This window comes from Echinops telfairi, unplaced genomic scaffold (assembly GCF_000313985.2).
Source record: "Echinops telfairi isolate 266 unplaced genomic scaffold, ASM31398v2 ScPeMD7_6;HRSCAF=24_0, whole genome shotgun sequence".
Classification (NCBI taxonomy): domain Eukaryota; kingdom Metazoa; phylum Chordata; class Mammalia; order Afrosoricida; family Tenrecidae; genus Echinops; species Echinops telfairi.
This window is the reverse complement of record NW_022103902.1, coordinates 5,404,082-5,415,155: the sequence shown is the minus strand read 5'-3', so window position 1 is coordinate 5,415,155 and position 11,074 is coordinate 5,404,082. Positions and strand designations below refer to the sequence as shown.

General features: G+C 39.6%; 1 protein-coding gene across 1 annotated transcript in view; it reads right to left on the bottom strand.

Moving 5' to 3' along the window:
• The window catches only part of ALCAM (activated leukocyte cell adhesion molecule), a 129,294-nt gene that overhangs the window by 58,237 nt on the left and 59,983 nt on the right, over positions 1–11,074 (bottom strand). Inside the window, exons 2-3 of the mRNA XM_004706381.2 lie at positions 5,908–6,008; positions 2,598–2,817 (exon numbers count right to left, since the gene is read on the bottom strand). Of these exons, the coding sequence (XP_004706438.2) occupies positions 2,598–2,817; positions 5,908–6,008 (321 nt within the window). The remainder of the gene's footprint in view (positions 1–2,597; positions 2,818–5,907; positions 6,009–11,074) is intronic.

Sequence of the window (11,074 nt, the reverse complement as noted above, 5' to 3'; positions counted from 1 at the left end):
AAATGTTTTAAGAATGATGAGGGCAATGAATGTACAAATGCGCTTTACACAATTGATGTGTGTATGGATTGTGATAAGAGTTGTATGAGCCCCTAATAATTTTTTTAAAAAACTATGTCGTAGGTAACATAATCACGAGTTAAGCCTCTACTTTGCATAAAAACTGTTTGACTCTGCTTATGAGGACGGCAATGTGCAGCAGGTTGCCCAGCGATTGGCTCCCACTAAGCATCCCCAGTGCTGCAGTCCACGGTCCATGTTGCTAGGTGACTCACCAGAGAGAAACAGAGGCCTGATTGATGAGCCCAGTGACTCTCAAGTGACTGCAATATATACATGCTGAGAATAAAGCCTCCCTGTCACAGCTGCAGTTTGCTTTTCCAAATGTGACCCAAAGTAAATTCATTATTTTCATAAAAGCCAAGCCCTATATGCGCTCGCAAACACTGTCTCCATCCTGACTATGCTGCTCATTTTATTAGACTTCAAGGGTCTTCCGATTCCTAGTACAAAACATTATTTTCAAAAGTGTGTAACTTGTCTATTTAAATTCTCCCTGGCCTAGAGCCTGGAATGCAAATTCTGTTTCTGAGAATCATTTGTTTGCAGCATTCAAAAGCGAAGCGGGCAGGGGGTGTGGGCGGTGTGTGGGGCGAGTTTGTTTTCACGCTCATAGAAATCCTCTGTGCTCCAAAACAGCTCGCAACTTGTATCGAATTAGACCAACTGGAATTTTCTTCAGCAGATTTCTGCATAGACATTTCTTTGAAAAAAGAATAGCCCAAAAACCTTCACGAGAGATACTTCTAAATGGAAGAACCAGAATTTTCTCAACACTCAAGTATGCTATCGTGATGCTTTCTCATTTTAGTGGGAAGAATGAAACCTGCCCATGCCAAATGTATGCACATAACCACGGATGTGCTTGACATCACGGCTTATCAGTTTAAAAATGTATATATGTTATATATACTATATAGATGTTGCTTCCATTCAGAAGGATCCTCCTACACAATGCACCGTTGTTCTTCCTATAAGCATCAAAGTGAAAGAAAAGAAAGGAAAAATATTTGGGCCATTGGTAACTTCACGATGCAAGTTTGGGGAAGATGGTTAATGGAGGAGGCGGGACTGGCAGACACTTGGTTTGAATCACACAATGATTGAGAGGAGTATGTGGTTTCTGGATAGGGTCTTCCAAATTGAAAGGTAATCAGCTGACACATGCAAGACACTTTCACGGCATTCTTCTAAAATTCACAGGTTTCCTTTGCAAGCCCAAGCCCTCTTTGACTCTGTGTCATGCACCCATCAGGCTCTGCAGTCCATACCAATACTTAGGGGCAGCCCTAAGGGCTGTGTGGTCTCTTACAAGAGAAACAGGGTTTGGTTTCTGCCCTCTATTTATTTTAATAACTTCGAGTTGCTATCAAGTTACCAGGATGTTGAGGGAAACTGTTGGAAGGGTGGCCTTCTTCGCCTAATTTAAAAGACGCATTCAGAAACTTTTGAGATCTGTTTTTCCCTCCTGTAATTTTATGATGTAACTGAGGTGGGACTTTTTAATGTGAATTTTAAAAGATAAAACGCTTTAATTAGAACTTCTCAATTCATTCATTTGCATAGTTATTTGCACAGTAACATCAACTATATATTATCATTAGGCAAAGTAACTTTGCCATAATGACTACAGCAATTATTCCAAATTTCTTCTGTAGCTTTCTATTTTTTTTCTGACTTAGTGCATCCACACATGAACTTCTTTACCTTAAGACACGTTTCTACACATAATACTTTAAGGAACTAGATTATGAAGCATTCAAGGTTCAAACTCAAAAACACAACCCCAAACTAGTACTGTCTAGTCAGTTCAACTCATAGGGATACAGTATCTGGTTTCTGAAAGTTACATTTCCTATAAATCATTACAGGACAGACAGCCTCATTGTCTTCCTCTGAGTCATAGGTGGGCTTGAACCACTATTGACCGTATAGATATTAGCCCAGTGCCTGATCCACAGTGCCACTATGGTTCCTTATTAAAGGCCAGAAGCTACATATCTATGCATTTATTTATCATATTAAAAGCTTAGCTATCTAGATCATAGAGAGTCTGAATTTGCCTATATATGATTTAAAAGATTTTTTTTCAAAGATGGTAACTTCACATCACTATATATTCATTTTAATATCCAATTCCTGCATGAATATATATCTATATATAAATAATCTCTGTAAGTATATATCCCAGAACATATATGTATTCTATTTGTTTGTAGAAGTCAGTAAAACATAAGGATCGTGTGCCAGTTACCATTCAGGAGCACTCTGTTATCATAGGACATGGTACTCAAAAAAAAAAAAAAAAAAAAGGACAGAGATTATTTATTTAGCTGCAAAATGCAAATCTCCTATTTAAATGCCAGGTTTTCCGTTTTGTTGGCTGACAGCAGCCACGAGTAGTACAGAGATCTCTGGAAATCCTCTCCTACAGATGCCTGCTGTGGAGCCACTACACAGTTCAGCCTTATTTCTAAGGAGAATTTTCTAGTGCCCGCCATCAATCCCACTTAGCAGTTACCCTGCAGACCACTTACTGAAGACCCTGACTACTGCAGGGGCCTCAAACACGTTGTCCTCGGTCACTAGCATGCACACAAATCTCTTTTCGTCACTGATCCTTGCATGGCTGATGGACAAAGTGTAGTTCTCGGAGAGGCTCAATCTGTCTCTGTATTCCGGAACGTCGTCGTACTGCACGCTCTTCTTGGTCGATGACCTGAAGGCAATGAATACTGGGGAGCCATCGGGCTTTTCCTAAAAGTTAAAAGGAAGACACATTTCAAAAGCAAGCATATGCAGATGTTTCAGGATTACACTCCAACTAACAAAATTTCCTTGGCCATTTTCTCCCACTAATATCTGTAGTTTTGTCCATTACGAATACTTTTGGATATGCACCTCATGTAACATTTTGGCTACAGGAAATTACTCCTTTTCAATGGAGACGCTATAAGTTCTTTTATAGGTCTCAGTATAAATGTGTGAAAACGAACAGACAGAACCCTGGGAAGCTGTACTTTTCTTGCACCTGGAAGACAAAATTAATGACTTTTTTTTTTGAAATGAGAAAGGGCTTTAAGAAAAGATAAAATGAAAGTAAAAAGGTACAGTATTATATGCAGCTACCCATCACAGAAAATTAACTACTTGGGCTACAAATACCCAATTATCTTTTGGACAATGACCATGGGCATGTTTTTTTTCTTACTCTGGGAATACACTTTAAATGTCCGTATCTTTCAGTCAAAAGTGACAGAAGATAGCTTTACGTAGAACGTCGCTTATTTGGGGAATCTTTATGGAGGGACAGTATACGTGCCTGTACAATAATTGTCAATGAAACCACATCCATTGTTTTGTCATCTCATGCATATAACTGAACTCAATATGTTCATATATAAAACCTCATTATCAAAATACAGTTTGCATATACAATTTTGCCGAGGACAGTAACAAATTCATTTCTTATGCTCCCATAAACATTGTCTTAGCTAATGATCTAAGATAAAGCTCATTTCCTCTTCTACTTACCTCATAGGCCTTTCAGAAGATGGGATCTGATCAAGCACATTAAAGTGTGTGACAAATTTTAAGATGCTTTGAAACGTTAAGAATGAATAATATGGATTATCAAGTTAATCTTGAAAAGACCAAAAATTTTCATCAAGTGGAAAGCTAAATATGCAAATTATGTTCTCATGATTTCTTTTGATTTTAGAACAGTTTAAAAAAATCTTTGCCTTGAATCATTCCTTCCTTAAGAGTAATATGTTACCTTAAGTGTAAGTATTCATCTATTTCAGAAATGAATAACAGTTATTGTTTTTGCTTTGGACTTTCCATATGTTGACTGATTTAATTTTTAGAACCAACCCAGTAGATGAAAGTTGTGATATCAGGTCCATTTACAGATTAAGCAAGGAGGCAGCGTTTGGATCAATAATGTCCAAAGTCACAGCTAACCTATCGAAGCAAAGCTGAGATTTGAGCTCATCAACCTGGCTCCATATACCAATTTGGATCGCCGGTAGCTCCTCTGTCCCCGGTTCTGTGGCAGATGCTGGTGGAAAGAAGCCAGGAGTGCGGGTGGGAGGGTTACACAGGGAAACTTTGAGCTTCCCTCCCAGGGAACTCCTTGGAGAGCACGCAACCTTTCACATGTACCTCTCATCATTTTATTGCCGAAGCTTTTTGCCTGACAATTTGAAAATTGCCATTATTGTTTGTTTCCCAAATATCTCTGTATCAGTGCAGGTAAAAATTGCTCCCTTGGTTGTAGTTAGAATCTTCTATGATTGCAGAAGTTTTTCATCACCTGCATTCAATTTATTGTGGCAGTAAGTTTGATCCAACAGATGAATTATGTGACAGTTAGTCGGTACCTTAGAATTTTGGGGGTGCTAATACACATTTTTCCCTCCTGGGTCTTATATCAAACTTCCACCTTCTTAGGAAAAGAGAAATAATTGAAATTTACCCAGCAGGAACTGGATAACAGGAGGAGAGTACAAAGAAAGGATATGTGGGGACCTTTCTTTTTCTATGCATTAGATTCGATTGATCGCCCCACAGTCAGAGCAAGGGACATTTGTCAAGCCAATTGCCAAGCACTAGATAAGCATTTTCATAGGAACGGCGTCATGCAAACCTCTAGTGACGCCGTGAGCAAGATTCTATGCTCATCTACATTTCCTAGATGAGAGAATGGGGACGAACTCACTTGCAGCAGAATTGCAGTGAGCACAGGGTAAAGGCTCTTGGTCAGACTTGAGAACTCACATTTTAAAAGACGGTGTCACACATATCACCCCAAGAGCAACCTGAAGCACATTTCCCAGAACCTGTTCTTCAGAATACTGAAGTCTTGGAGAGTTTGGAGGAGAAAAGCAAAACTTTGGATAGTCAAAAAAACAAACAAACAAAAAAAAACCTTAATAAGTTGAAATATGTCCCTCACAGGGTTCACAATGTACTCTGACATTTGAAGGACTCTCAGGGATTTTGTAATAAGGAAAAGTCCAGCAACTGTGGGCCATCAAATTCCTTTCCTATGCACATACCTGTCCACACTTCGAGGAGCTGGAGCAAGTTTGTTCTGTTCTACACGAGATTAGTAAAAGTGATTGTGCTCAAGGGGTCAGAGTTAAGCTTGCAAAGTACCACGAGTCTCCACAGAAGTCTCTTTCAGTGGTTTTAGGAGTTGAATTGAGATATTTTATCCAACCTAGTTACCCAACACCACCACACCCAACTCCCTGATCACTACCCTCCATTTTCACACCCTTTTATATTTCCATAACTGAAAAAAATATATGCAGGTTTGCTATCTATAAGAAAAAGATAGAATCAACAACGTTCCATGGAACAAAAGACCAACAACATCTGTGCTAAGGCAAAATTCTAGAAAAGACGTCATAATGCTCATGGGCAATTACTTCCCTATGAGTGTGTGAGTGTGCTAGCTGCGCATGTCTGGATTTGCAACAGCCACATCGTGCTCAAACTGGTCCGTGGAGATGGCAGTTCTCTTTCTCCTACTCTAGTCTATAGCTTTTAGTGTAGGATGCTGCCTATTTCTCTGCTTCTAATGTTTAAGGTTAAATCTTTCAAATGAGCATGATCTAAGAATTACGTGTTTATTGGCTTTATTTAAAAGTAGCATTTGTTATGTAAGACTTAGAAATGATTCTTTTAGCATATTCAACAGATTAATTCCACCTTCCCACATTTGTACCCACAGTCAAATTTTGCCATTATGCTAATTTGAAACTCATTGACTCATCTAAAAATTTTTAGTTCAAAAACTGGAAGTAATTCACCTAGTTCAAGGTCAGTTTAACTTACATATTTCCACTTGCCAAACATGAGATTCTGAGGTACATCCAGGCGACAAGGCAGGTTAATGGTCTCTCCATAAACTGAACTTACTGTGTACCATCCGAGACCTTTAGGGAGAAAACAGAGAAGAGAGAGGAGAACATTTTAAGTGTTTTCTTCTTATAAAGAATTATCAAATATAGCTTTAGGAAATTTGCAAGCATTATTAAAATCTGAGATACACTAAAACCATAACTGAATTGTGTTTATAAAGGACAAATTCAGTACAAATATTGTTATTTTGTAGTATTAGAGTATCAAACAGCAGTATAAATGTTTGCACTTCTAATATATATTCTTCACAAAGCATTGTTTATGAAGCTCCTCTCCATTTGTTAATATTAAACTAACCTAAACCACACTTTGCTACGATGAGACAGAATTGTTTTTACCTTATTTAACTTTTTATATAAAAATGTAATATGCAAATAAATAGTTATACTGTAGGGGAGGAAATCCCTGCTTAAATATGTAGCATACTATTAAAATCTACATGCAGTCAGGATATTTAACCAATTTAGACACTCAGCTTGGTACTAGTCCTTTAAAACATCTCCAGGAGTTTATATTTCAATTTGCTTAAAATCACCTGTAGCATTTAATACTAGTAAATTATAAATCATATAATGTGTCGTTGTAGGCTAAGCATATGGAGAGACCTTTAAACTGAACATTCAAAAATAAACAGTGTTTTGTCCACCAGGTGGTGCCAAAGTGCAAAGCTAAAGCAATATGCAGCCATAAATAAGACCCTCTAAAGCAGTGGTTCTGGACCTTCCTAATGCGGTGACCCTTGAATACAGTTCCTCATGTTGTGGTGACCCCCAACCATAAAATCATTTTCGTTGCTACTTCATAACTGTAATTTTGCTACTGTTATGAATCTTAATGTAAATAGCTGATATGAAGGATGTATTTTCATTGTTACAAATTGAACATAATTAGACATAAAGCACGGTGATTAATCACAAAATAGTATGTAATTATATATTGTGAAATATTTATGTGTGTTCCCATGGTCTTAGGCGACCCCTGTGAAAGGGTGGTTCGACCCCCCAAAGAGGTCGCGACCCACAGGTTGAGAACTGCTGAAGACATTGGGCAGCGCGAGTAGTACCTTTCAATTTTATCTATCAATCTCCAGGTGTGTACCTTAAATTTTACAAAAAGATACCACCGTCCTATTTTAAATTTTGTCAACTACTTCCTCTGTAAGCAATTTTGTTGTAGTGAGTGAAAAAAAATGCGCTGCATGTAAATATACAGCCTAACAACTAGTGCTCAGTAGTTTTAACACTAGTAGAATTTCGTATACAAAGCTAATGCTTTCTGGGGGGTGCTCAGTGGCATAATGAAAAATGAGGTCATTCATGTGGAAGACTCTTGGATGCCTCGTGCTGGAGCTTCACCCTCTTCCAACTTCCCAGGTCAGAAGGGCGTAACACTGGAAATGACAACAGTGGTCTCTTCAGTGGTGAGTGTTTAGAGACGTGCAAAATAATGGCAGCTGAGAAGCTGCCTTAACCCAGACACAGAGTGGGTCTGCCTCGGTTCTTTGACTCTGAAACGTGAACTGCTACCATCTGTCCGCGGACCTGTTCAGTGCACTCTCCAGGTGTTCCAAGACAAGGGAACGACGTCGTGATGAAACTCCCCGTGTTTTCTGTTTCTATAGCAAGGCACTGGAATATTAGATGATGTCAATGGATCTAATGTGACCTGGACTTGTAACTTGAATAATCGCAGAAAATGCATCTCTATCTATCACCCACCATTATACAAACACACCTTCCTTTTACAACTAAGGGTCCTATTAGGTTGACCGAGGAGAGAAACATGTTGTACAGCTTAGGGACCCAAGCAAACAAATGCACTGCCACCAGTCAACGCTGACTCACAGCGACCCTGCAGGACAAGGGAGAACTGAGTTTCTGAATGTAACTGTCTGAGGGAGTAGAAAATCTTGACTTTTTCCTCAGAGTGGTGGTTTCGAACTGCTGATGTTGAGGGTTTCAGCAAAGCCTAATCACTATGTTACCAGGGTTCCTTTGCCCAGCACAGGGAAATAGAAAGAAACACCCTCCCCCCCAGTGCCCCCCACTTCCTCCCATATTTTTTACAATAGGGTTTCAAGTTGTATAAATGTTTGACACATAGTATATCAGCATGATGAAAACACAATTACCACAGCGAAGAGGCTGTGCATTTTTAGCTTTCATATTTCTAGAAACAGTGACTGGCATTTAATGGTCACCTAATAAAATTATTTCTAATTGGAATGTTGCACTGGCCTCTGCATGTTGGGTACTAAATTGACATCATTGAAAATCAAGGAGATTTGTTCATATTAGAATTTCTGGACAACAACCCTATAGGATTCTAAAGCTGGAGTCATATGGAAACAGACCGCTCTACCTGTCTTCTGGCAAGTGGCTGCTAAACTCAGGCTAATGGCAATTAGGCTAGCAGCCGAATACTTTAACTATGATGCCACGAGGTGGACTCCTTTATCATATACAAAATACAGGCTGCCATATTTTCTTCTATGTATAAGTAAATTGAATATTGTGCTTGTTTGACACTCGCTGTTTTGACAAGAAACAAACAATAAGCCAACATATATCATAAGTATTCATCGACGGAACTATAGTAGAAAAGTAATTAAGCATCATTTGTGCTCTGTGATTTGTGGATAATATACTGAACTGCCTTTTTTTAATCTTCCTTATAATGACTATAAAGCAAAAAACAGAGTTGTGATTGTCGTGTGTGTGTGTGTGTGTGTGTGTGTGTGTGTGTGCATTCAACTATTTAAAGATTTGTGGTTGATTCTTTCAATGACAACTCACCATCCAAAATCAGCCAAGACCCTGGAGATAGGAATTTGAAACATGCTGTCAATACAATCTGGTGTCAAGAGTGGGGGCAGACTGCAAACTCTAAGTGCAAGGCCAGCGAATATCTAGACATGGAAGCTTGGTTCCTTGGACATAGGGGCTGAGTGAACGATAATAAAGTGGATGGCATTAGGGGCCATGATCCTGATTTTTTTTTAGAAACAATTTTAAAATGTTATAACGATCATCTTTCTCTTGGTGATAAATGCACCCTGACTCCCACGTTTATCAGAGAGAAAGACTACAGGCTTAGGTCTGTGGAATTGCTAGCTGACATGCTCTGGGAGGCAGAGGTCACTGGGATTTGGTGGGGAATTAGTGCTCAAATTTCTACAGATGTCTTCATCTTTGATATGAAGTGCCAGTGAAGCTCCAAGTCCCTGTCAACACAAATGGTTCTGTTCATACAATTCACAGAAGAAGCTTTTTCCCTTTGACTTGCCAAGACTAAATTGAATTTAGCTTACTAGAATACCCCTGCAATTTTCTCCCTGCAATATTGGCTGGTTAAATTATTCATGAATTTGCAGCCTGCAGACTATTGGGCATTATAGTAAATATAGAATGCCTATAATGTGTTTCCACATTATAAAAGCAATGTGCACATGTGTGTGCACTGAACATATGCATTTGTGTATAATGCATGTACATCTATGTATATATAAATGCTACATAGGCACTTTGCAATGTGTTCCTGGTCGTGATGGTAGGTGTTTCCCTGCTAACGGCAAGGCTAGCTATTCCCCGCCACTAGCTGCTCCCTTAGGGAGAGATAAAGCAATCTACTTTAAACAGATCATTGGTTGCAAAAAGCTTATATAAGTATCACTATGAGTGAAAACTGACCGAGAGTGGGCTTTCCTGGCTATTTTTAATAAATGTAAGTTATTATAAATTATTATTACTATTATGATCAACGTTACTTGGCACACAATGAAATGTGAAAATGGTTATACTGGAGGATCTGCAGGAAACTATGTCAACATTTCAAAAATAAAAGTGGATTACTTTGTGGGATCCAGCTCACATCTGGGTGGGTCCTAAAGAATGACTGTATAATTGAAGGGAGGAAATTGAGGCAGACAAAAGTTTTGGGGTGCTCACCTCCTCCATGACATCAAGTCCAAGTGGGAGAGTGAGGAAGAACATATTCTTACGCCAACTTATATAGTCTTGGGACATGCAACCCCCTAATTACAGACAACCACACCTATAGGGCAGTACCTTAAACCTGGAGTTCATTGGAGGCATAACCTAACACCAGGGTTGCGGGCAGGTAAGGGAGAGTGACTGTCCCCTGAGCAATAGCAACATGTCTGCTCCTATAGATGGAGTGGAGACCCAAAGCCCATTAGTAGGCCACTGGAGATCCCCTTGCAGAGGAGTCTCGGGGAGGAGACGAGCCAGTCAGGGTGCGATGTAACAACGATGAAAAATACAGCTTTCTTCTAGTTCCTAAATGTTTCCTCCCCGCTTCCACTATCATGACACGAATTCGACCTTGCAAGTCTGGCTAGACCAGAGGATGTACACTGGTACAGATAGGAAATGGAAATACAGGGAATCTAGGGCGGATGATCCCTACAGGACCAGTGGTGTGAGTGGCGAAACAGGGAGGGTAGAGGGAGAGTGGGTAGGAAAGAGGGAACCGATTATAAGGAACTATATGTGACCTCCTCCCTGGGGGACGGACAACTGAAAAGTGGGTGAAGGGAGACATCGGACAGGGTAAGATATGACAAAATAACAATTTATAAATTATCAAGGGCTCATGAGAGAGGGGGGAGCGGAGAGGGAGGGGAAAAATGAGGACCTAATGTCAGGGGTTTAAGTGGAGAGGAAATGTTTTGAGAATGACGAGGGCAATGAATGTACAAATGCGCTTTACACAATTGATGTGTGTATGGATTGTGATAAGAGTTGTATGAGCCCCTAATGAAATGATTTTTTTTTTAATTTTTTAAAAAGAGGTAACAGTAAGGGGGTACTATATGGGAGGATAGTTTGTGGATGATTTTCAGCTATAAGAATGTGACTGGGACTCATCTCCAACTCACACCTGTGAAGGCCTCCCTCCACTCAGATGTCTGGCTTCCCAGGCTTCTGAATTATGAGAGTAAGCATTTGTCCACATACACTCTCTTCCCAGTCCTCAGTTTCCCACCTAACTTGAGACAAACAACACCAGCAAAATGACAGGGCTACAGAAGCTAAATGGGAGCATTCAGGGGAATCCC